Source organism: Peromyscus maniculatus, chromosome 10, assembly GCF_049852395.1.
Source record: "Peromyscus maniculatus bairdii isolate BWxNUB_F1_BW_parent chromosome 10, HU_Pman_BW_mat_3.1, whole genome shotgun sequence".
Lineage (NCBI taxonomy): Eukaryota > Metazoa > Chordata > Mammalia > Rodentia > Cricetidae > Peromyscus > Peromyscus maniculatus.
The window spans coordinates 45,978,065-46,004,829 of record NC_134861.1 but is presented as its reverse complement, the minus strand read 5'-3'; the positions used below and the strand labels follow the sequence as shown (position 1 = coordinate 46,004,829).

The window sequence follows — 26,765 nt, the reverse complement described above, 5'->3', positions numbered from 1 at the left end:
GCAAAGTGCTGTGGTTCACCTTGGCCCTGTCTAGTCAGTGTCTAGAAGTCACTTTCTCCAACCTCTCTCCGAGTCTCATGACTGAGTTGCGCTTGGGAAGTTTCCTGTCTAGGAGTTGTTGGCACTCTGCCTGGTTCCTGAGAAGGGCGTCTCCTTGCGCTTGCCTTCTGCTGTCCTTCGAACCCAGCTTCTCACTCCACAGGCCAGAGTCTGACCCCCTAAGGACCCCGCAGTATGTTTCTTTGCCAAAGAGCTTCATCTTGAGCCAGCCTAGAGCCAGGCTCCGCGCGATGCAAAAAGGGGTTCCAAGAAAATCTCGAAAGGAGCCCTGCTAAGCCTTAAGCCGCTTCAGGTCTCTGTTTTTGGGTGCATCTGCTGTCACCTGAGGCGCTGCTACAGCCTCTTCCACTTTCTCCTTAGGTGACTTGGCAGCAGGTGGCAGAGGCGGTGCCAAGCTTGCCAGGGGCGGGGGGCGCCTCGCTCTGTCTGGCGGTACAGCGTCCAGGCTTCTCAGCGTCTGGTGTCCCGGCCCCCACCACCCGCGCATCCCTGCCACCCAGCGCGGCAAAGCGCCCCCGGCGCCCCCCGCCGGCCTCCGCCCGCACCTGCAGCGGCTCCGCGCGCCCTGCCCGCCGCCGCCTCCAGCTCTCAGCGCCTTGCTCGCCCAGGACAGAGCTGCTGTGCGCACCCGTGCCAGACCCATCGCCAGTCGCCCCTGGGCCAGTGGACTCTTAAGAGTGTCGCTCTCTCACCCAGCGTCCCCCAAGATGAACGTCAGGAGAGTGGAAAGCATCTCAGCTCAGCTGGAGGAGGCGAGCTCCACAGGCGGTAGGATGAGATGGGCTCGCGATCAGGCGCCCCGCTGGCACTGTCCTTCCCTCGCTACGATCGGGTGCCCCTTCCACGCTGGGGGCGGGGGTGGGGGGAGACGCTTGTTGCCATCGCTGCATGAGAGAGAGTGCGGACCCAGACGGGGTTGGGAAAGGGAGGTGGGAGTGGGGGCATGAGGGCGCCAAGGAGTGGGGGTGCATGCCAGGGTCTAGGAGGAGGAAAATGCTTGAAGTGTGTTTGAAACTCGCTGGTGGCGGGGTCCGCTGCGATCCTGAGCGTACTTTTTGCCTTCCCTGAAAATTTCTGAGGTTGTTTGCTTTTACCAGATGCCTTTCACAGGCACACTTCCTTCCCCTAACACCTGGGGAATAAATGAGCCAAAATGGTGTTGATCCACCCCCTCCGCACTTCCTTGATGCTCCCAAACACTTCACTAGAACTCTATTTTGATCCCCTGGGTAATACGCAGACGGGATGTTGCCCACGTCAGAGCCTTTTGCAGGCGCGCTTGTCTCGTTCTATCGCTACCTGCAGTTTAGTGTGTTTGGAGAATATAGTCCTCAGTGACACTTGGAAATAATTTTTATATAGTACAGTCTTGGAAAGGTACTGGGCACTGTGCAAGGAGCGTGGCTCTCAGGGAAACATGCAGGGGTAGGAACTGTTCTCTGAGTTTAGCAGGACCTAAGGCAGAACTGATGTCCTCCCTCCTACAGACCATCTTGGGTTACATCAGTTTGTTTTTAGATGACTTTGATGTGTTCAGTTTTTTTTTTTTTTTTTTTTTTTGAGGACCCTAAATAGGATCAAGGTGGTTGTGGAGAATGTGAGTGAGGAAGATTATATAAGGCACGGAGTCACGTGTAGCTACCGTGTCATTTGGCTTTACAGGGTCAGAATGTGGCCCTAACAGCTATAAAGTTGTCAGAAAGTAGTGTGTGTGTGTGTGTGTGTGTGTGTGTGTGTGTGTGTGCATTCTCTTTATTACTCGAGGAAATAGAGGCACCTGAATAACTGAGTCCAGCATGGGCATAAGAAATGGACATCTACCAGAACCTTCCCTCTGATAGTTAAGCTCGGTCTAACTAGGAGGGCACTTGTCTCATTTGAGTGTGAAATTTTAAAAAGTCTTGGTTCTTCATAGTCCCTTGAAAATGAATGTCATGACCACTGCTGACACCCCAAATTTGACCTCTGATGGTGTTTTCTCAGAGTAGCAACTGCCTACCTGTTATGACCCAGTATACCTAGAAGGGTATATGAAAGATATGTGCAATATTTAAAAGACTGGAATTTCTCCTTTGTTTTTGTTAGAATGACACTTTAAGTGTAAGGGGCTGATTGTAGGTTGAGTGTAAAGAAACTATAGTTGCAGTTTCGCCTGCTGTGAATGGGGTGATCAGCTCACTCTCATTCAGGAGGGCTTGTGAACTCAAGGCTCAGGAGGGTGGTACAGAGTCAGAGCTGGGACAGGCTGTGGGGGAACCGTCTTTAGAGTTGGTGGCTTATATTTGCCTCCTCAGTAAGGATAGCTCTTTATCTGAGCCTAGTCAGTCAGATGGGGATTAAATTTATATGTTCACTCTCTGTCCGGTATCCTGGTGGGTAGAATTTCTGTAAATGAGAAATACAAATGAAATCATACCTGATGAATATGAAACAAATAAATATGAAAAATAGAAAATGCGATATCATCTCTAGCATCTACAGTAATGATTTATTAGAGAATAGAAAGACGTTGATTACATCTTGGCTAAGATGAGGATGAAAGCGAAGTTTTAACACTTGTTTCTTTAGTTCTGTGTGGACATTTTTAGGTAATTAATGTCTGACGATGAGACCAAAGGAAACAAAGATGGTTGAGAGCATTGCTTTAGTTCTTGGTGCCACTATTCTAAAGGTGCTACAAGAGGTGACCAAACATGATTTAGCACTTTGGTTATCTGTGCTCAAATCTGTAATCGTCAGGGGGAAAATGGGTGACTGTCAATTTTAAAGGTTTTAGGTTTAGGTTTAAAACAATAGCCCCAACCTCTTGTTTCCTCTTCAATAAGTGGACTTTAATGGTTTTCCCCCTGAATATACATTCACCAACTAGAGAATTATAAAAGGATTCAATCAAACATTAACAGAATTATCTAATAGAGAAATCTAGAAAGAGAGAAGGAAGAAAAAAATTCAAACCGGAGAAATTTCTCCCTTTCACTTTCATATGTGTGTATGTGTATTATGACTTTATTTGGAGGCTAAACTTTGAAAAATGCTCTGTAGAGAGGCGAAAGAGATCCCCTCACTCGATGCGGCAAATAATGGGAAAATCTCATATATGGTGGCATAAGAGTTTAATTATGTTGCTTAAACTTTCATCCTTATGCTTTTCAACAAGTAAAAGCACTTAGTGTGCATCCATGCATCACCTTCGAGGTCATTACAGTTGATAGTGTGAATGTTACAGACCACAGCATAGTGATGGTGTAGGGCATACTAGACTTTGATACTCATCAGATTCCATGTTATTCTTAAAGATTGTCTCAATACATTTTGATTTCTATTATCTAGTCCCATTATTTTGATACCTCGTTGTAAAATTCTAACATAATTCTACTACCAGATGTGTATGTGTGTGTGTGTGTGTGTGTGTGTGTGTGTGTGTGTGTGAGAGAGAGAGAGAGAGAGAGAGAGAGAGAGAGAGAGAGAGAGAGAGAGAGAGAGAGAGAAGGGGAGAGAAGAGAGGAGATTTCAATCATATATTTAAAAGAATCAGAAAGAAGGTCAGAGAAAAAAGCCCTATAAAATTATTCATCAGTGTCCTTAATTTGTGTTATCTAACTTAGGGATGGCAGCTGTTATCTGATGTAATCTACAGTAAAAGTGGGGAGGAAAGTACATGTTTCAACAGTAGTGAGAAAATCTGCTGGAATTTTTAATCATAATTTGATGGATGTTTTGTGGCTTCAGCTAAAGTTTCATGTTTATTAAGGTTCAAGGAAAGTCAAATTAGCAATTCCCCATGAGTAATAGTCAAAAATTCATTTATTCTGAACCTTGGAAAAGCTTTTCATTGTATGAGATATTCTACTTTCTTTATTTCACACAGATGAAAGGGAATATTCAATAAATATTGTGAAGTATTACAACTCAGAGATGCCCATTGGTTTCCCTTATATGCTGTACTTTTTTATTTTCTGGTTGATGTTTACACCCTCATTCATAAAATAAGGACATAGCTGTTTTGGACATTAATGAGCCATGCAAGATAAAATATGTGTTCAAGATTTCTGAAGAGTTTTAGAGAAGATAGTGGTTGGTTTGTTTTGAAAATATATTTCTGGACAGTACACAATCTTTCTTACTCATTTTTTGTCATTTTGTTTTCCTTGTCTTGCTGGTTTTCATAACGTGGATAATATTGCTTTTTAATATTTCATAGCACATTGACTTATTTACCCAATAGCTCTCCTCCTAGAGACAATTTCCAACAGATCAGTGTGTGTGTGTGTGTGTGTGTGTGTGTGTGTGTGTGTGTGTGTGTGTATGTGTGCATGTGTGTGTGCATGTGTGTGTGAGAGAGAGACAGACAGAGACAGAGACAGAGGGAAAAGAGAGAAGAGATGAAGATATAAGTGTTATTTGTTCAATAGGCCTTTACTATCCTCAAAAAGTGTCTTAAGGTTGTTCAACTGAGCCCTTTACTATAAATGTATTCACCCCTTGAGCACTTAATCACCCATTTATTTTTCAAAATGTCTTATTTGGTTAAATGACCTTATGCCTCTGCTATATCCTCCTGAATTCACCTTGGTACTTCCTCTGCTCACCAAATGCTCCTTTGCGGACTACGATCTCTGGGAGAGCCAAGCCATCGATTCCTGGTTATCACTTCATTTCCTAAGCATCTAGTTTGAGGACTCACATTTACTGTCTCAATAGCTGATAATGACTGCATTCTTCTCCATGGCCGTCTGAGGAACTGAATTACTCTGTACCATCTCAGATTCCTGGTAACTCTTATTATGACCCTTACTTCTTTTCTTTTGTACATTCTATGCAACTTTCACCAAGTTCTGTTTTAATTATCTCTCCTCTGTGTACTCTCCTCTTAAGCAAATGGCTATTTTAATTTCTCTTGTGGTGTGCCAGTCTCCTTGTGCACAGTCTAGCTCAATGTTCCTCTCAAGTGCTAGACAGACATTCTCCTTACTAGAATTTCAGACCCATCAGCAAGTTTTACTAGCTTTGTCAAGTAAAAATAAAAATCCCCCCCAATACATATTTTGTCCTTTAAAAGTAAGTTATTGTTCAAATGGGGCCACCATTATTTGTGACATAAAGTTTGGAAGTGGTTGAAACAGACCCTTCTCTATGGGTCTTCCATCTCTGCTGAATCAGTCACCAGTGTTTATTTATTTCTGTTTCTCACTTTGGTTTCCTCTCAACTCCCTCAAATTATGATCATAGCATCATTTCCAGGCAAGTATGTTGAATCCTCTTTCCTTACCATCTCCCACTTAAAGTCAACTGGATTCACTAACACTTGATTTCAGTTTTATTGTCCTAGAAAATATATTTTAGTACCTCCCTTTGATTCTACTTTCAGAAGGAAAGCTATGGTAGTTTTAGATTGGTATCAAAGGCTTTCATGATAAGGTGATCATCTTCTCCCTCCACATTATCTCCTACAGTTCTGCCAGGTCTGTGCTTTGGTATAGCTGCACTGGAGTTTTCCCTAGTTCTCAAACATACTTTGTATTTTCCCACTGCTAAGTATTAACTTCCTGCCCTGACATTGCTTGGTGATTGTCTGTCTGCAGTCTATCCAGACTCTTCTCCAATGCTGTCCCCTTCTCAGGCAACACCATTTCTTTGTCCCAGCTCCCCACTACTAAGAATTGCTCTCTTGCTTTGCTTATGTAACTTTTCTTTTATTTTGGTCTGAATCGGAGCAAAGCAGAATAAACTTGGCATTTTACATCATTTGCAGCTATTAAATTGTAGCTCCTCATTAGCATATACCCTACACAAGGTACTCATGTCTATCCCTCTAGTTAATATTTACACAATGCTTCACAAACTAGCAAATGCCTAAAAGACATTTATTAAATTAAAATCCTGTTGCCCCATGATAAACCTATGAAACAATTTGAATTTCAATTTATATTTGGTTGCTTGTTAAGTCCTCTTTAGGAAGTGACATTCTTTAGTTTCCTGACTGCTCTATTCATCAGATTATGTCCCTGAGTTTGGAAATACAGAATAAAGATCAGGCTCCTTGGGGCATCTGTAGCCTTACTGGTAGGAGAGTGAGGATTGTGGAGAAGGCTTGAGCAGGTATTATGTGATTCCTCTGTCTAAAGCAATAGTCAGCATTGTCTTGTATATGGTTATTGTGATTCTCCCTCATCCTTAATGTCTTCCAGATCTATCACTTCCAAGGTCAGTAGTCCAGCAGACTTCCAGTGAGTAGTTGTTACCTCTTTCAGTCCCTGCCCAGTCACCCAGAATCAATGAGACAGTACAAAATTAGTTAAATATTCATTCTGGAATGTGACTTTGGTTGTCCCTGAGTTTGCTATAGAGGTTGTCCTTTTCTAATACTCCACAATGCGTTGTCCGTGCATCTGCACTACCATGTCTGCTATCTTTATTGTTATCTTTGCTATTAAGCTCATCCAATGACAGCACCTCCCATTGTAGCAGTAGCCATAGAAAGGAATGGAAAAAAAAATCAAACCACTGAGACTTCATTCAGTGTACACACATCTATTTCTTTGGTTCTTTTTCTCTCTCATATCAGCATTGACAGGGAGAATCAGGCTGTGTTGCGAGAGAAGGCTGAAGAGAGATAAAGTTCAGCCCTTTACTCCAGTGGCAGTGGCTATCTCCCTTCTTGCCAAGCCTCTTTCCCATGGCTGATCTGTATGCAAGTGCATGTACAGTATTTGGGAACTGAGTAAGTAGAAAGCCCGTGTTTAAACACAACAGTTCCCTGCACACTCTGACATTATAAAGAGCCATTCCATCGCGAATATAAATATAGAATTCTCCATATTGTGCACTTGGCCATCATGCCTATGTTGAAGGCTGATTTTTATTCCTGGGGGTGAACAAAGCCACTGTGGCTGAATAGCTGGATCACTGGAACAGATTGTCACTTTAAATAACCTGGGGACATATTATTAACCTTTGAGAAGTCACCTCCCTGTATTCTACTCTAAATTTATTTAGTAAAAATAAGCAGTCAAAAACATTTCAACCATTTGTAAGTTTTGGGTTACCTCAAATTTGTATTGGCTTAAGGGACCATCCCTCTCTTGTATTTAGGAGCCATCTGTTCATGAATAGTGAAAAAAGTCTTTAGGGAATTAGAGATGGCATTTTTATAGGTCTTTAAGCAATGACTCGGGAGGAAAATAGACTTTTATCTTCAGATGTCAATGTGCGTTTATAGTTTGAAGTAGCTTTGAGTGAAGAAGTTTATTTAAGAATGGTATTACTGAAGCCCACATGGGAATCAAAGAAAGATTTGAATGATACAATAACCACTACAGTTTACAGACTACCCATTCCATGTCTACTTTGTATTCTAATATACAGATTGTGTTATACATGCCAAAGTATCACCAAGAATGTCCCCAAATCATTTTTATGGCATTATACATGTCAAGATGTCCTTAAAAATACCCCCAAATCAGTTTTTTAAATAAAAGAATACATGCCTGTCAAGTGACTCCATGAGTTTTATGGTTATGTTTTGTCAATATAGCACACTCAGATATTAAACCTATCTACATTGCAGAATGGGTTTTTCCCCCCAAGGAGCTTTATATCAGGTTTTAAAATTTTGTAATTTTTACTTGGATAGCATGAGAAATTACTTCAGACATGTTCTACCCCATATCTTTATCCATGTTGTGTGTCTGGTAAACACTCCAAAAATATGTTGAATGAATAACTTGCTAACATGGTGATTCCCCAAGGTAGACTTATCACTGTCCTCCAACCTAGTGGGGTTGTGAACAAAGTGATGCTCTGGTCTTCTTGGTCTCATACCTACAGGAAACTGAATAAACACAATAATGTAGTGCTGACCAACAGGCATCCTTAAGATAACCCTCTCAGATATTGTTCTAAAAACAAGTGAGTTCAGTTTGGAAAGCACTCTGACTTAGACAAATTTTGATTTAATTTAAAACGTTGGTATTAGGTAAAATAGCCCTTGGGTCTAATGCCATCCTTCCTTTGTTTTTTGTTTTGTTTTGTTTGTTTGTTTGTATGTTCGATTTTTTTCTGAATCAAATGGTGAAGGTGATATCTAGTAGGATCTTACAGATATCTCATGATGATAAAATGAGATTTATTCCTCAAATATTTATACAGAAGTTATCTGGTATTAGTCTTATAAAACAGAATCTGCCTTCAGAGATCCTACTTTTTATACAGAAGATAGTTATGGATATGCCCTGGGTATTGATAGTGGAAAAGGGGAAGAAATGATGAATCTCTTATCTTTTAAAATACCCATTCCCATGATGGACTTAAGGACAGAGTAGGCCACATGGTTGAAAGTGAGATGATTTCCTGTTGGTAGGATGTAGTTCCTCTGTGTGTGAACACAGAGTGACAGTAAACCTTTTCCCCTTGGGATCTTGAAGAGTTAAGCTACAAAAACAAAGCAAAGCAAAGCAAAACAAACAAACAAACAAACAAACAAACAGAAAAGGGTCTCAAAAAATCTATGCTTGTTTTGTTATTAGTTCTTCTTGCCTCTATCTACTTTTTAAACATAACATTTTTCGTCTACCTCTTAATTGCATTAAATGATCATGCCATTTAAATTAAAAAAAAAACTTCTACGGTTCAGGGTCTATATAAAGAAACATTCGGTCTTCATGAAGCAAATGTGGTTTGGGAGCCTAGAGAGCATAAAATGAGTAATAACTTCTGTTTAAGGAAAGTGATAAAGGAATTGAGAATGCTCATTTCTCTCATTGCCAGTTTAAATAATGTTCTAGCAAAAGCAGAGACATTTCAAATCAGTATAGGGATTTCTAAATTAAATAGAGCATCGCTATAATTTTAAAGCCAATTTTGTGGAATCAATCATTTATCACAGGAACATGATTATACTTTCTCTAGTTCTGAGTGCTTGTAAAAATCCACCGTCTCTTACAAGAATTCCCAAACCATTGGCTCCTCTTCATTCATCTCCACAAACTCCCTGTAATTTCAGCCGGGGCTCTTTGCCCCGTAACGCATTGTATAGCTGCACTCTGTTATAGGTTTGTAACTGTTTGTCACTTTGCCTTCATAGTTAGTCCTGCTGAAATGAAAGTTGGGTCTTGTGGAGCACAGGTGCATTTTCTTCATTTGATGGCTGTAGGGAGGAAACTGTCGGAAGGCAAATATAAAATGAGGAAGAGTGCAGAGCCAGGCATTGGGAAACATGGAAAAGAGAATGAACTCTGCCAAATTCAGCAATATCCAGAGACGTAGAATGAGGTACTCCTCCACACAGGAGGTAGAAAATAAATTCCAGTTTCCGCGGAGACACAGTAAGATTATTTTAAAAAGGACACCCATTTAAATGTTGGAGCTGGGAGGTAGTAAATACTAGTGCTTCTGATATAATTGAAGTACAGAATTTGTCACTAATCCACATAAACTCTCCTAGTTACATTAAAGTTGTAAATATAGTTCCCAAATGAAAATTAGTTATTCAAAAAACTAATACTTTCGGAATCATTGTTCATCTCTCTAAATAAACACTAACAATGAAAAATCTACAATCATTACAATGAAGAGATTGAACTGTGGAAATTGTTTGTTAGAAATATTGCAATTTTAGGCATAGCTCCATTTACTCCTGAACCCCTAAGCAAGAGATAGGGACTTTTCATGAATATCATTGGAATAGAATTATAGAACTCAACAGTGACAGTTGTGACTTCAGCCTTCACTGATTTATTTTCTAGTAGTTTTAGGAATAGTTTTGAAGATGCTATTCAACAATCATTCTTTGAAAATACACTTATCCATCACATATTAAATGAGAGATGCATTGCTAGTAAATGTTTGAGAATAGAGAAAGGCAATGCTGTTGTTAATTGTGTGGAATTAAATGTTAAGTCACTTCTTCCTGATGTACTCCTAAACTCTACTTTGCTTGCATTATGTATTAATTACAGAAAGCATGTTAGTTTACCTCATCTTCAAAAACTGGAGTTAATATCATTCTAGAATACATTTGTCTTTCTTCAGGGAAGGCTGTTATTAGCCACCATCTTATCAATAGCTTTTAGACAATGCTAAGCTGGAGGAGCAAAGAGCAGAAGTGTTATAATCACAAGGTACTACTAAGTGATGTGGGCTTCATAGGGTCATATATAACATATAACACTACACAGACCTTACACAGAATAGTAGCATACTATACACTAAATAACATCGTCACATACTTGGGCGTCCCCGAAAATGTCAGTCTATATTTTGTATCATGAAACATATGCTGGACTTCTCCTGTCATGTATCATTTACAGTATTAAAATGCAGATGAAAAGTATGGAAACCTTAAACTCACATGTGAACATAGACACATGTGATAGAACCTGAAACAAAGAAAGCCCCATGATAGCTCCCTGCACAGAACACTTCAATAAAAGTGCTAAACCACATGCTGAAGGTCAGACAGGGTCAAAGAAAGACACCTAGATTAGATGGACCCGCAAGAAGAAGCTGAGGTTTTCTGGGGAGATGGCAGGTGGAATAATAGATATTTTTGTTAGCAGTAGTTGTGGAGCTGAGCCAAGAGATCAGGGTTATGCAAATAGGGAACTGTGAGTTCTTCATGGTGCAGTAAAGGTTTGGGATCAAATGGAACAGTGAAATGAGAAGTCGGGGAAGTCCATGCATAAAAGTGCTAAGGAACTATGGTAAAATTCAATCAAGTACAGAAGTCGATCCTATTTCAACATCAGCAACGTAACTGTAGTGATGTTGCAAATGGATGGGAATAGGGTGGGGGCGAAACCCCAGACAAAGAAATCTGCTGTCACAAAAAAATGCAAGTGGTGTTTCTGAAGGACACAATAAGTCATTGATCAGGGATTGAAGAATAAAGAGTACACATGAGATAAACAGAATATGAGATCAATAGTATTTGAGGGTGACACTTGGTAGATTGCTAAAGGTTTTGATGATGACAAAGACCCTGAAACAAAGCAGATTTCTGGCTTCAGTGAGTCAGGGATTGCCTAAATTTATGCAAGTGGGAAATAAAGAAGGAGGTTCATCTGAAAGAAAATGAGGCTGATTAGATCTAAAAAAAAATGTAAGGACTTGTGGGACATCAAAGTAGAGGAGAAGCTAGTAGGCATGGGGCTCTTAGGGCTGTAAGAATAGATGGAGCGTTTATTCTGTAGACAGAAGGGAGCCAGTTGAATTTTGTAGAGTGACAGAATGTAGAACATTAATTTTGCATAGCTGGGTGGGATGCATCCTTGATAATGATGTCATTAGGTGACTGTTGCATTAGTCTAGGCAAGACTGAACTGGGGTAAAGGCAGTGGGAATGGAAAAGTAGGTTGCCTGAAGGACAAGACAGGGGTTGAAGACACATCGTGGTATGATGAGAAACAAGAACCACAAGAGAAGGAATGGGTTTTGAAGTAAAAATAGTGTGTTCCTACTTATGAATATTGATTTTGAGGTGTGGGGAAAATATTCATGTCAAACCCCCAAAGACAATTGGAAATAGCGAGTTCAAGTTTAATCTATTTTCAGAAAACTCAGAATTGTTATGTGTCCAGAACTGTGAGGAACATACGGGAAATAGAAATAAATAAAGCATAGTCAGGACCCCCAAATCCTGGGCAGCAAATGAAACTGGGGTCCCAGGTTAGAGAGGCAGTTATAGCGGAGGTAATCAGGGTTGTCGCTGTGAGATTGGGTTTCAGAGAGTACTGAGAGTTAGAACTCTGAAGAGTGAGTGCGGGAGCTGGATGAGGAAACAGGGAGTCCTTCAGGATTTGGAAAGAAATTGAAGAGTTGTTATGAAGGTCAGTACCTGACACAGAAGGCTCATGACCGTTGGCTCGGGAATAGAGGAGTTTTAAAGATCCAGACCTGGCTAACATTCCAAGCTGCGGCAGGACTGAGGGAAGAAGCATGCTGGCTAAGTATAGGATTCTAGAGTCAGAAATGGGGTTCAGATACTCTGGCTGTTACTCTGTGACTTTGGGAAGCCACAAGGTCAATGGAGTTGAATTTCTTTGTGCATGCTTGCATCATTCTTGCCCCATATCATCTGTTGGGCTTCTTTCTGACTTCATTCAGGTCTTCATTACAGTGTTACTTGTCTTATGACTTCATCTAACAAAACTGTCCATTCTGCATCTCTCTATTCTTTTATACTATTCTCCAACATGAATGTCTAAGTGAAGGCCTATGATGATGGGATGATGCTAACCCTTCCCAAAGAAAAGTGTGTGTGAGAGAGAACACCTATGTTTCTACATGCACATGTGTATTGAGTCAAAAACATTGAGTTCAACATTATCTTTGGAGATTTTTAGGCAGATGATCTGGTGTCTTTACCTTCACACTGCCAAGATGATTTTGAACATCCTTTATAAAAAAAGTGAGGCTCAAAAACTTAAGCACTTTGCCCAGTGTCACATAGTGACTGGGAGAGCAGGCATTTTGACTAAGGCAATAATATCAAAGACATTCTGGCTACACAGTACTCTGTACTCTTCATGACTCCACTCTCATTCCTGGACAGGTCATGAAAGAGTGAAAGGAGACTCTCTAGGCTAATTTGACCTGTTGTGAGAGGGAGGTCTGAGTTGGGCTTCTCAGACTTAACACTCTGTTCAAGTGGCTAGTCTAGGGAGACAAAGGCTAATTATCCAATAAACTTGCTGTAGGTTTATTTAATACATCTACAGTGGAGATCCCAAAAAAGTCCTGGTCCAAAGTATCTTGAATAGGAAGGGGAAGAGTGAACCCTGATGGCACAATTTTGTGACTAGCAAAGGAACTAGTAATGTTTGAAGGTTTTAATACAGAGAAAGGAACCTTCATGGCCTTCCCGAACTTGAGTTGAAACACTGATGGGCCAGATAAGTTGGGCAAATTAGTGCCAGGAAGCCTGGATATTGGCAGTGTAGTGTACAGGTAAATTTCTGAAAGAAGCTTCTCATTCTCTGCAAAGCCATGACCTTGACCTGGAACACTTCATTTGCATAGCTGTATTCTTTCTCCTGACTTCATTGCTTGATCTTGGATCTGCTTCCCTATCTACCCAACTATAGACACTTTGCACAATCTTACTGAGACTAACCAGTTGAGAACATATACCATTACTGTAAGCAATGATCTTCAGCCATGCTCCTTTCTGCCAGAGTAAGTCATGCATTCTTTTAATGCTGTTCTTCAATGAATGCACTTTTACTTAGTTTCTTGGCATCTATCTGGAAATGCAGAGTAAAGAGACTGTGCATACTTCAAAGGGACACAGGGGCACTCAAATATTTGTTGACAAATGGATAGCAAAATGACCTTAAATGTACCAATAAAATAGACTCAAATATTGTTTGAACTATTAGATAATCCTTGTATTTTTTGTGTCATCAAATGCAATGAACAAGCACTCATAAAACTCAGATACAAAATCTTTCCCTCTTTGGGCTTCAGGATACATCCATTCAACTTTATCCCCAACACTTATTTCTTTAACACTTATTGTAAATTAATTGTATTGGATGCTTAAATAATGGAAGCACTCTCTCTTCTCACCAATGGCTAGTTAGGAAGATAGATGTTAAACAATACAAATCAATACACTGATAATTTCATCAGATGAGCATGGAAACATATACACAGGAGCAGGTAGACACTGGGAAAAAACTTACTCTGGTTTCAGGATTAGTAAATAACTTTTTTTATTCCCTTGTTCTCCTCCCTCCTGCCCCACTGCCCCCCCCCCCGGCCCACCCCCATTCCCACCTCCTCCAGGGCAAAGCCTCCTCCAAGGACTGAGATCGACCTGGTAGACTCAGTCCAGGCAGATCCAGTCCCCTCCTCCCAGACTGAGCCAAGGGACCCTGCATAAGACCCAGGTTTCAAACAGCCAACTCATGCAATGAGCAGAGGACCCGGTACCACTGCCTAGATGCCTCCCAAACAGATCAAGCCAATCAACTGTCTCACCTATTCCGAGGGCCTGATCCAGTTGGGGGCCCCTCAGCCTTTGGTTCATAGTTCATATGTTTCTATTCGTTTGGCTATTTGTCCCTGTGCTTTATCCAACCTTGGTTTCAACAATTCTCACTCATAAAAACCCTCCTCTTTCTCGCTAATCAGAAAGACAAATATAGCATGTACTCACTCATAGGAGGATACTAGAGGTGGGACAAGGATGACTGGACTGCTACTCATATCACCAGGGAGGCTACCTGGAAAACAGGACCCCAAGAAAGACACGAGGATCACCCAATGATGGAGAAATGGCTGATATCTACGTAAATAACTCTTAAAAGAAGTAAATGATTGGATTATGCTTAGAGATAGATGATGCAAAAGCAAAGAACATACTTGATGGAAGAAGGAAGAGGAAGAGAGGGAAAGACAGAACACAAAAAATGATTCTGCAGCGGCAGGCAGAGTGCACTTGCTTAGGAGTTTGAGTTTTGTTATGGGTTTGGACTTGGTCCTGTGGGTGATGAGAAATGATCAGAGGTTTTAAGCAGCAGAACTGAAGAATCAAAAGCCAGATACTTTAGTTACCCTTGTTTCCTATACTTAACGAAAGCCATACTGTGTAGTCCTATTACCCAGAAAATCATGAACCATAGCTCTGTGCTGCTTGCCTTTGGGTGTCCTTGACTCATCTCATCTTCTCTCTCTAGGGCATCTCATTTTCCTTTTAATTTATGTTTTCTCTGGTCTAGTTTAAGCTCTGAAATTTGGCTTTGATCTCTTGGTTAGCACTTACAGCTAGTAATCTGTCAAAATAGTAGTTTTCTATGTGATTTGATCATAGATCCCTTTAATGGGTGGGGAGGAAGGTTTAAGTAGGGATAGGGATAGAAGGCAAAAACAGTGGAGGAGTGAAGGGGATGATAACTAATGATAATGCTGTTTCACAAAGCCAGATGGAAGTCTAGTATTATGGTGATATTTTTATAAGCTTCCTAAAAATCTTTATTTATGGAGGAATTTGAATGGATTTATATTGTATAGGGGATATAATATTCTGCCAGAAGCCATAGGTTGTCCAACCAAAGCCCCAGTGCCCAGTGTGAAATACCTTCCTTTCAGTTGTTGATCAGGCTGATCATAGAGACTTCCAAACAGTACAGGTTATTGCCATTGCTCATGGTTGCTCAACAGAACCTGATGTTAAAACTTGTTTTAAAGATACCATCCACTCTGGTTTATAGGCCATGGAGAAATCAAGCTGGAACTGACTTGGAAGATTCCTCCTTACTAGCTATCTTTCATAATGCCTGATGATACTTGGCAAGCTGGTGATGAAGAAAAGTTATCAGCAGTCTTACTGAGATATGCACCCCGCAAAGTGGCAGTAAAGGCCAGCCTGGCAAGATACATGCATTGGTTCAATTATGGAATTATTGTTATGGAAGTAACCAACTCCATAGGAGAGGACTCATTCTTGATGTTGTAAACATGGTCAAGAATATATGACTTAGAATTCATAGGCTTTGGGGGTGAACCTATTACTATTAATTTGCTAAATGAAAATAATATCAAACTGACTTATAAATATGTATCTCTGTACCCACAGACTGGTGCAACCCTCATCAGCAAAGCCTCCCTGTTTTAGCAGTGGACAGTGGTTAATAGTGATTCACAACCTGTTAAAGTGCAGAGGATAAGATTATAAGAACCAGAAGTCTGAGAGGACTGGGGCAAACAGTGACTTCTAGATATGATGGGAACACTATACTCCAAATTCAGAGCTGCTGTAGTTACCTACATAAGACCTCACAAGATTAAGCCAGTCAACATTCCAGCATGTGGGGAGGAGGACTTATGAGACCCCACCCCAGCTGCTATTGACAGTTGAATGCTGATGGGAGTGGGAGAGTAATTTTTCTTCAGGGATCTAAGCCATGGTAAGTTGACATTTTCTAGTGGATGGTTCTACAGCCATGTATATATGGGCAACACTAATTAGGCTCAGTGAAGTCCAAAAAAAAAAAAAAAGAAAAAAGAAAAAAAAAAGGAAAACGAGAACGTGATAGTTGAAAGGAGAGGTAGGAAAAGTGATTGGGGGCATTGAAGAAATGAGTAGGGGTAAACATAATCAAAATATATTGTATCCATGTATGCAACTACTAAATAAATAAAACATATTAAAATATTGGCATTATGTTTCTTCATGAATCGTATATGTGTACTTACAGAAGGATGCATACTTACTGGCAAAGCTGCATTGTTTCTTTTCATGATAGACACTCTAGAACTAGTAACATTTTGTTCCCATAGTCCAGTGTACACATACTGAGTAGTTTCTATACCAGGCTTCAGAGACAACTGGTCTGGCTTACCTTGTCATTATATCTGATCTTGTGAGTAAGACATGCTCAGTTGACCGACACAAGGCTTGGTTGATATCAGGACACCAATAAAGTGATATAAGCAGGCATTTATCATATGCATAGACTTTAGAGCAGAGGAGTGACAGTGAACTACTAGCAATATACAATTTTACCAGCAGGTAACTTCCATTTTATTTATGTGCTCACTTGAACAAAGGTCAAGTGGAAGAGAATTAACACTACCTTGAAGTACCACTGCTTGCTTTTCATTCTTCTGAAATGTATCAGGCCAGCTGTTCTTGTCCTCATCCAAATTGACAACTCTTAGACATTGTTCAAACTCTAATTTGCGGTGTTTTGTTTCTGGGCTTTTTGTACATTCCAGGTTTCTCACTCTCAATCGTGATGGATGTTCCAATTCCAGAGAAGCCTCAATCACTCTGTCTACAAATATTCAAAATTACACAAGACATACCTGTACTACTGCCAAATTGATTCTTACAAAGCATATGGTGTAGATCATCAGCAGTAGCATGGCTATTTTCTGATTCAACCCCAAAAAGCTCATCTGTTGTTATTTCTGCTTCTATAGTCCGTGCAGTATAGCTTGATGATCTAATGATATAGAGAACCTTTAGCCATCATTGTCTCCCATACAACAGTATACAATTGCAGACTTGCTCGTGGAACAGTTCCACAAGAGAAGAGCTAATCTTTATCCCAGAGGCTGTGCTTTAAGTATTTAGAGCTACAATAGTAATTGTACATTTGTATGCCTGGTTAAAAGAAGTGAAAAAAAATGGGGTCTGCTTAGAGATGATTAGTTATACTGACAAGCAAATGCCATACCATGTGAGAATGCCCTGATTTCATAATGGCCTTACTGATTTAAATGAACATCTTCAAATCATGATTCAGAATCACTGATCACTTCAGTCCTCAAGAATTTAGACTCCTGGAGTCTTCAGATTATCTTAATTGTTCAATGTCTATTCCATAAGCATAGAGCAAAGCCTGCTTATAATATACTCTCAAATATTGTTGAATTGATACACGAGCATAAAGACCTAACTCCTGCATACAGTCCATTGGGAAAGCAGGACATATGGAAAAGTTACTGACTAGCCTGATATATGCCTTCAACTAGAAGCAAATGCAACATCCTAGAAGAACAAAGACACAGAAATGAGAGCTCTTTGGGACACAAAAGAAACATGGCAGGTAGAGATGTCATCATCACCTTAGTCTTAAATATACATGTTGAAATTTGTCAAGTATAAGACAGAGGAACATGGGATGGTAAGATCAACTTTTGCAAAGGCTTAGAGATGTGTGAAAACTCTAGTCCTTTCCTGGGAATTCCAAGGCCTGTGTAACCTGAATATTAGCAGTGGGACGATGTAACCAAGAGCAGAACTGGAAGGGAATGTGGTGATATGTCATTGGGCCCTTTGTGCTCGTGGCAGTGATAGTTAGACTGAAGTCTATGTCCTATTAAATGGTGTTAAGACAAAGAAGGAAAATTGTTTGGGTTTAGGAGAAAAATATGCAGAGTCCTTTGAAGGCAAGGAGACATGTTAGAGTACTACTATAGACCATGTTGAAAGGATTTGTAACAGTATGGTAGATGGAGAAAAGGCAGTTGGTTTGAGAGATTCAGTAGCAGATGTAATCAGTGAGACATTAAGTACTGGAGCAAGAAGAAGACAATCCCATATCCAGCATTAACCTTTAATCTTGGAGGGCATACTTTTTAGGATGTAGAGAAGCTGAGATGGTTGTAGAGTGTAGGGAAAAACCAGTTGTCATTTGGAAGGTTGTATTTAAGATCTCTAAAGCAACTAGAAATTATGATTTAGGAGCCAGCAGGTATCAGGTAAAAAAAAAACAACCAAACAACAACAACAACAACAACAACAAAAACCCACGATGACAAAGCACATCGCTGGCAGAGAGAACAGAGCTCAGGATGAACTCCTAGAGATAATGACTAAAGTTATGTGGCCACACCAAGGGGTGGATGCTAGCCAAGGATTTGTTGATGGAATGTGGGGTCAGGGGATGACAGACAGGAGTAGTACTGAGGAAGCCAAGAGCAGGCAACTTTTCCAGTGCTTGGTCAATTACCTTAAGTGCTTTGCATGGTTAAGTAAGATGAGAACTGACAGGATTTGGCCGTTAGGAGGTTGCAGCAATTTAAGTGGGGCACAACCAAGCTGCAGGGGATTGGCCATGAGTATGAAAAGGAAGCCCAGCAAGTGCAGGCAGGACTTCTGCAAACTGCTGTTGTTAAGAAGTAGGGGAAGGTGTAGCAACTCTTGTGGAAGAAGCTGCTGATGGGTACAGTTGGTTGCACAGGAGCCAGCTGGATACCTGTGTAGGTGCTGGTCTTGTTGGAGAGGTGGTCAGGCAAGAGCCACAGTTCCCTGCATCACTGCTGTGCTTTGTGTATATTGTAGAAAGCACTTACTGTGCCTGACTGCAGCTAATTGCCTATTTAAATTTTAGCTACTTATACAAATACAGAAACACATGGAGAACAATAACCTGTAGGGATTCCCTAGTCCAAATTGCTGGTTAACGATATGTGAACATGCCTGCTTGCAGACTGAATGTAAGGTAAATAAAATTGTAACCTGGGTCATTCTGTTTTCTGTCCTTTCTCCCTTGTAGTCAGAGCCATTCATGGATTAAGTGTATATTACCTCAGTTCAACTTAATATTCTTTCATATACATTTGTAGGTATACTATCATGAATGTGGTGTAATATGTTTCATGTGTGGGGTTTTCTTTTGTTTTGCTTTCGTTTTAAAACAGGATCTCATGTAGCTCAGAATGGCCTTGAACTGATTCTCCTGCTTCAGTCTCAATCTCTGGGATTGCAGGTTTTTACCAGCCTATCCAGCTCAGGTATATGTTTTTAAATTCATACATTATTGACTTTTCAGACCTCCTATGCTAGTATTGTGCTTTTAAGATGTGGCTCCGTTCAGTATTTATTCTCCTCTTCTGACCAACTTTATTCATATGCTATCTTATTGTTATGTCTTTGTGCTCTGAGACTGGATTGTTCTGGGTTAGATATTTCTTATTGTCTTTTCATTATCTCCATATATACTAACAGAATAAGTGGTACCCTGCTCAGTCTCAGGAAGGGCTCTGTGTCACGGAGGCTTTTCTTTGAAAGAACAGAATTAGGTTGGCTTTGGGGAGGACTTCATCCTCAGCAGTATTAACATTTCATAGAATAAAAGGAGCATTGTTTGTGGAGAAGGGATACTGTTATAAATTTATAACCATAGCCAAGATATGGTTATTCTAAACAGTTAGTACTTTCCCATGAGTCGTTGTATTTTAGGTTCTCTATACTTTGGGTTTGTGAATGGATCAGAGCTAGAGAACACCAGCTAGTCTATAAGGTATTGATTTTGTTTGCTATAAAAATTTAATGCACCTTTTATGGAACACTTTTGCTCATGAAATGGTGTGTGTATGGAATGGTGACTTGTTCTTTGATTACAGAGTATTTCATGATTTAAATCAGTTTCAAAGTTTCTGGCAAACATTCATCTAGCTGACACACAGGCTCCTTTAAAGGTGTTTTTACATTGCATGTGATAAATAGGGCAGTGGGCAGTTTTACGTGGTTTAATCTATTTTATATGTTAATAACTCACCATGGCTCATATACAAGACAATTTGTAAGTTTCAGAGTCTGTGTAAGAGTGCTTTGGGGGTTGTTCAACAGTGCCCAGAAGCTCTTGAGAACACTTCAGGGGATTGGATCTCACTAGCTCAAGCTGACCATGAAATTCATCACTGAGCCAAACCAGAACTTTATTCCCTAGACCCAAAGGGAAAAAGAAGATTCATCATCATTCAACTAATATACATTGAATATCTAATCTGGACTAGGCAGCCTTCCAGGTACTGAGTGGGAGAAGGGAGGATAGATCCAAAAGGAAGATCACATTTTTGCTATTTTCATTATATTTGCAACTTATGACAGCAGACTTTTTGGGGAGGGCTTAACGTTTGTTATGCTCAATAGGTGCCAGTTTAGAAATAGGCTATATTTTAGAAAGTACATGTGTAAATGCCCTGGGTCCTCTACATACTTAATGTCAGAATTATCATCATGCCACAGATCTCAGGACTGAGGCTCAGAAAGTTTAAGCAACCTTAACCAGGTCACACAGCCAGAATTTGATGATGCACTTATAAATAAGACCATCTGACTCTAAAGCATTTATTGTTTCTACTCACCACAGCTCTCTGCCAAATATGTGCAGAATATTACTCTATTCTGCTCATGTTAACTAGGAAGAGAGTTGTGTGTGTGTTGAGTATTAAACATGAAAGTAAACATGGAAACCAATCATTTTACTTTATTGTTTTCTGACATTACAAGTACACTACCTGAACATAATGACAGAATGTCTTAGTTCTAACCCAGACACTGAGTGTGACTGAGCCCAGCTTGGGCATATTACTCTTCTCCTAATTACTAGGACTCCTCTGCTGTTTTAGTGATTTCTTTCTGTCCATACTCTGAATGTTTTGGGGAACTGTCCCTCTTCTCAGAGAGTTGAGGGTAAAGTAGAGCATTTTCTTCAGAGGGAATCCCACTTTGATGTGGTAGACACAATAAAGGACAAGGAATTCCACAGCTTTTGTCACTGAAACCTTTGCATATGTAGCCATACACGGCCTAGGGCTGTGCATATATGATTACATGAAGGACCTCGATGGTATGTTGTGTGTGTGTCGGGGAGTGTTATACTGAACAGTCAGATGAGCCTGTTGGCTGTCACACAGATCGTTAAGGTGATGGTGTGTATGTGTGTGTGTGGGAGCATGTTTTACTGAACAGTCAGACAAGCCTTTAGGTTATCACACAGATCCTTAGGGTGATGGTGCTTTCCTGCTCTAGAAGATTGACCTGCCCCTCATAGCAAGCATGGTTAGAGAGATGCAGAGATGTTGTCTTTGCTGCCATGGGGAGGGTCTACAGGCAAAGGATCTGGGGGCCTTAGAAGCTGGAAAAGACAATGGGTTATTTGGAAAGGCATCTAGAAAAAAGTTTATCCCTGCCAATACTGTCATCTTAATTCAGCATCAGACTTGTGACCTGACAAGCTGTATGATAATAAATGTCTATGGTTTTCAGCCACTAAGTCTGTGGCAATTTTCTGCAGCTGCAAAGAACACTGTTATCTTTTTTTTCAGCAATATTCTACCTTAAAATTAGATGAAATATGTGTACATTGAAAAATAATGTGTGTATTGAATAACAGATAGTTTTTAAAAGATTTAAATGATAAACCTTTTATGATGCATCTCAGCATAGGCTCTCAGAAGTAGTCATTAGCGTTAATGGTTGAGTGTACAGTTTGGGACTTCAGTAGAAGTGGGTTCAACCCTGGCCTTAAAACTAAAATTAAGGGTGATGTAGAAGATTGTTTGATTTATTTTTCTTGATTCTCACAAAATGATGATTTTTGAGTAATTCTGGATTGACAACTATGAAGTGCTCATTCTAGTGACTGACACACAGTGGCTGCTAAACAGATCCACACTGATATCATGGGGATGCTATCAAAGTATTAAGTCTTATTTAACCATCCAATAGAAAACTACCATTTTCATTAGCAACAGCAATTGGGCTCATGGGCAAAGTCACAGCTTGTCTCCTGGGGAAACCAAACTCCCTTCTAAGAGATAAGAGGCAAAGCTCAGCCCCTGTGCAGAACTACTGAGACTTTTGTAGCAGCCTCTTCACTTTCTTACTGATCCCCTGAGGACTTCCTTATGTGAGAGATGGTTAGCAATACTGGCATCTCAATACTGTTGTAAAGATAGACTTAATACAAAAGAATGGATGTAAAGCTTTATATACCAAATACCACTTAAGCATTGGTTCTGCAAAACTCAGAGACCCCTGTGACTATATTTATTCAACCAAGTAATAGTTAATTCTTATCATCTCTTTTTTTCACCTTAAAAACATCCAACTCTGTCTAATTTAATTCCTTCCTAGGTGTAGGTGATGGTGATGTCTGTTTTAAAGATTTGAGAAGGCTGGAGAGATGGTTCAGAAGTGAGGAGCACTTGGTTTACTTGCAGAGGATCCGAGTTTGTTCAGTTACCCCACCCCAACCCTCTTGCTCCACCCCTGCACTCAATCAGGCAGCACACAGCCACCTGTAACTCCAGATTCAGAAGATCTGAAGCTCTCTTCTGTCCTCCACAGGCAGTCACACATGTGACACACATGCCTTTTCCTACTGAGCCATGCCCCCAGCCTTACTGTATCTTTATTCAATTGGGAATCATTGACTTGTCTCTTAGAAGATTCATGTCTACTAATTTTCTTAAAATGTGACATATTGAAACTTAAAAATGCATGTCTATTTGTAAAAGGGTCTTCAGACTAGAGACATCAGGCCACCATTGATTTCCTCTGTGCTCATCTCTCTCTGGGAGTTATGGTAATAAACATTTGCTTGCCAGTAAATAACAGTGTGGGAACTGGACATTTCTTCTGCTGATACCATTGTTATTTGAAGGGGTATGGAAAGACAAGAAATGGAAAAGAGTTCATCATATTTTTAAAAATTCTAATTTAGTTAGGAAGCTGTTAAAGACTTGTGTATTTAAACATTTAAGCCCCAGCTTTAGGAGGTTGATAAAATCCCCCCAAAGCCAGCAGAAGCCATGGGCTAGAGGCAAAGTATCTTGGAGGACATGGCCTCTTGAGCCAAAAGTAATGACAGCATTTGGATAATGAAGCAGGCAGGAAGTGTGTTTCAAGTGAGCAGGTGGGCTGAGAATGGGAAACTGAGTGTGACATATTTGTGGTCCACAGAGCAGGCCAGTCTGTTGGGAGAGAATAGACAGGATGCCCTTAGTTTCAGTGGTAAGAGAACAATGGAAATGGTGGGTCAAAAAATGATTGGTGATGAAGGAGTTTTATTGGAAGCTGGCAGAAGCTACATGGGAAGGTAATTGAGATTGTGGTGATATTTTATTTGTGCGTTAATAAATAAAGCTTGCCTGGGGATCAGAGGGAAAAGGCCAGCCATTTTAAGTAAACAAAGAAGTCAGGCAGCACACACTCTTAATCCCTTAGCAGGCAGGATCTCTGTGTGTTCCATGCCACACCAGGGAACAGTCAAGTGTGGTGACACACACATGCCTTTAATCCCAGTACCAACCATAGAGACCAGGAGATCTGTACAGACAGACAGTAACAGAGCTGTGTAGGAAGAGGAAGTGAGGTAGCTGGGCTAAGAGTCAATGAGAGGGCACAAAGCAAGGCATATAAGCCTGAGTAGACAGGAAGTCACTCTCCTTAGAAGCTTTGGAGTTGGTGAGGAGAGGTTAGCTTGTGGCTTTCTGCATTTCCCTTATCTCTCTAAGGCTTTAACCCAAATCTCTGGCTCCCTATTTTTTATTTAATAAACCATTTAGAAATTCGTTTACAAGAGATATGTGTGTGGAGAGGGGCAGTAGCATCTTCGTTTTGCTGTTCAGTAATCTGTCATTTTACATGATGATAATATATAATTGTTTAAGATTGAATCACACAACCAGGAGGTGGTGGCACATGCCTTTAATCACAGCACTCAGAAGATAGAGGCAGATGGATCTCTGTGAGTTTGAGGCCAGTCTAATCTACAGAGCAAGTTCCAGAACAGCTAGGGCTACACAGAGAAGCCCTGTCTTGAAAAGTGATGCCCCCACCACCAAGCATCTTGACTTTGAAGCTTTAATAACTCTATGGGGAAAAGCTCCTGCCTCTGTCATTGTCATTCATGGAGGCATACTTATATGGGTTGAGAAATGAAATAAGCTCAACCTTTTCCTATTTTAGTTTACAGAAGTCAACCATTGACATGCTCTTATAGCACCAATGCCATTTCTCTAGTGCATTCATCATGGATTTTCCTTCTTTCCATTCCTCGCCCTTTTCTACAAAGTACTATTCCTCAGTCCATTATTAGTTTGATTGAGATCAATTTAAATTACACTCACTCATTTTCATGCTATTTTATTCCATGAGGTAATGAACTTGCTGTCTTATTTTTGTCTGTCTTTGTACAGCAAAATACTTGGCACAGTAAATATTTCTTGACTGAATGAATGGGAATGGGCATCAAAATGTATTTTGCAATTAATCTTAAAAGCATGAAGAATATACAAAGAATGCCTTTCTATGGTATAGGAGATAATGGAAATTTAGGAAAGGTCCTCCCCCCAAAATGCACTGATTCGTCAAATATTTACCTGAATAACTTTGAAGGGTCTAGAAAATACAGATCTATAGCACTGAGAATCAGACAAGATACTTGCTCTCAAGGAAGCAAGTCATAAACAGGTAATGCATACTTGCTGGAAAGAAGAAGAAATAACATGGCAGCCCAGAATTAATACATGGGCTGCTTGGACCCACTGACAGGATTCTCTGAAGAAGTGACCTATGAATATAGGTCTGAAACATAAGAAAATGTTACTAATGTGAGCTTCTTGAAGAGATGTTTTCCAGGCTGATGGCACACTAAGAGCAAAGACTCTCAAACAGAATGCCAGTCTTAAGTGAGGATCAGGCAGCTGGAAAGTTTGGAATTTAGGGGATGACTTGGAGAATTTTGAGTCGGAGAGACAGACTGTAGTCACATCATGAAGAGGGTCCTTGAGACAAGAAGAGAAGGCACTTAGATTTTACTTTGCCTGTCAGATAGAACTGTTAGAAGGATTTTATGCAGAGAAGTGATGGGTTACGATTTACTCTTTTAAAGAGTTTTAAACTTTCAACTCTTAAAATGGTTGACATTTGTGAAATGGGTGGTGAGGTAGAGCGAGAAGCAGCAGAGTGATGTGTATTTGTGATGGTATTTGAGATGAGATGCTTGAAGGAAGTAAGCAAATCCAAAACCTCTTATACTGGTGAGTTAAGAATAGGGAGACAGTAAGAATGCCTTCCAGGTCAGTGCTGCTTGTTGGCAGAGGGAGGATAAAACTGAAGGAGAAGAAAAGGGACTGAAAAAAACAAACAAACAGGAACTCTGTTTCTAATGTGTTAGTTAGGATATCTCTTGCTTATGTGAGTGAAGATTTCGAGTTGGCAGTTGGATATTGTAGATTGTAGATTTCCCAGTAGAGTCCAGGGATGGGGCTATAAATGCTTGAATCTTATAATACGCATGTCATTTTTAATTGGGATTGAATGAGATCACTCAGGGGTGGATCTTGCACAGAAAAGAGAAGGAAGTGAGGATGGTTATCTTGGAATTTAACATCTAGAGATGTGTGTAGGAAGGGCCTTGCAGAAAAAAAAAAGCAACAAGAGTGGAAGGTCAGAGATGGAGGAAGGAAAAAAATCAGTCCAGTGTGGTGTCATGGAAACCAACAAGGAGGGACGAAGAACCGAGGCAGTGCTCTTGAGAGTTTGAATTAGAGGAGAAACAACTTGCTGAATGATAATGAAGGAGCCTTGTATGAAGGGGAGTAAGTGGAGAGATTAAAGAAATAAAATTAAGACCTGTAGAGGAAAATATCTGCTGCAGCTGGCCTTGAGATGAAATATGCACTGATGGGAGAGATACTTATCAGAATGAGATCCCAATCTGTATAACTCTGTAGGATGTTGAAAGATTAAGATGTAGAGAAAAATCTCATAGTCTCTTGGGAGCTGCCTTTAAGCACATTGAAGAAAAGCTATGGGACCCTTCTTAACAGAGTTTTGATGGCCCCTATCAGCACCTCATTCTGTCTGCTTTCCATCATTAACAACTCAGCAAATATCCTGTTATATTTGGTAACATTAGAAGGCTTGGACAAGTATAGTTTTTACCATTTATGTATTCATTAGAAGATAAACTAGGGTTAGTGTGAAGAGAAAAGTGCAATATCTTTTGAAAGGCTATAGGTAAAATCATTTAAAACACTGACATGTATACCAATTAATCACCATCATTTTCCTCTCTTCTCTAAATATGGTTTTTCTTTCATCTTCTGCTCACAGGTTATGAATTATTTTATGCATTATGCAGGTTCTTAATTATAATAGAACCCTTTACTATGACAGTAAACATTATAAAGCTAATTTGCTTCTTTTCATGACAAAGATTGAGTCTAGATTCCACCATATTTCTTTTCTCTTCATATTTCTTGGCAGTTTTCCTTCACATTACAGGATGATTTTTCCACTTTTGAAAGGAGACTCTTTCTTTTACCAGACTAGAAAATTTCTGCCCCTCATACCAAGTTTCTCCTTCTTTGGGTTTTATTTGTTCACCAGAAGCTATAAGGATGGTTGGGAGTGAGTCTTTGGTAAGGAGCTCTAGGAGTGTCAGGGTTTATCTGGG

The 26,765-nt window shown here is 40.1% G+C and overlaps 1 protein-coding gene across 1 annotated transcript in view; it reads left to right on the top strand.

The window, feature by feature from the left end:
* The first annotated feature begins 710 nt into the window (after positions 1 to 710).
* The window catches only part of Kcnip4 (potassium voltage-gated channel interacting protein 4), a 1,069,170-nt gene continuing 1,043,115 nt past the window's right edge, over positions 711 to 26,765 (top strand). The window contains exon 1 of the mRNA XM_006976097.4: positions 711 to 828. Within this exon, the coding sequence (XP_006976159.1) occupies positions 768 to 828 (61 nt within the window). The 5' untranslated portion in view covers positions 711 to 767. The remainder of the gene's footprint in view (positions 829 to 26,765) is intronic.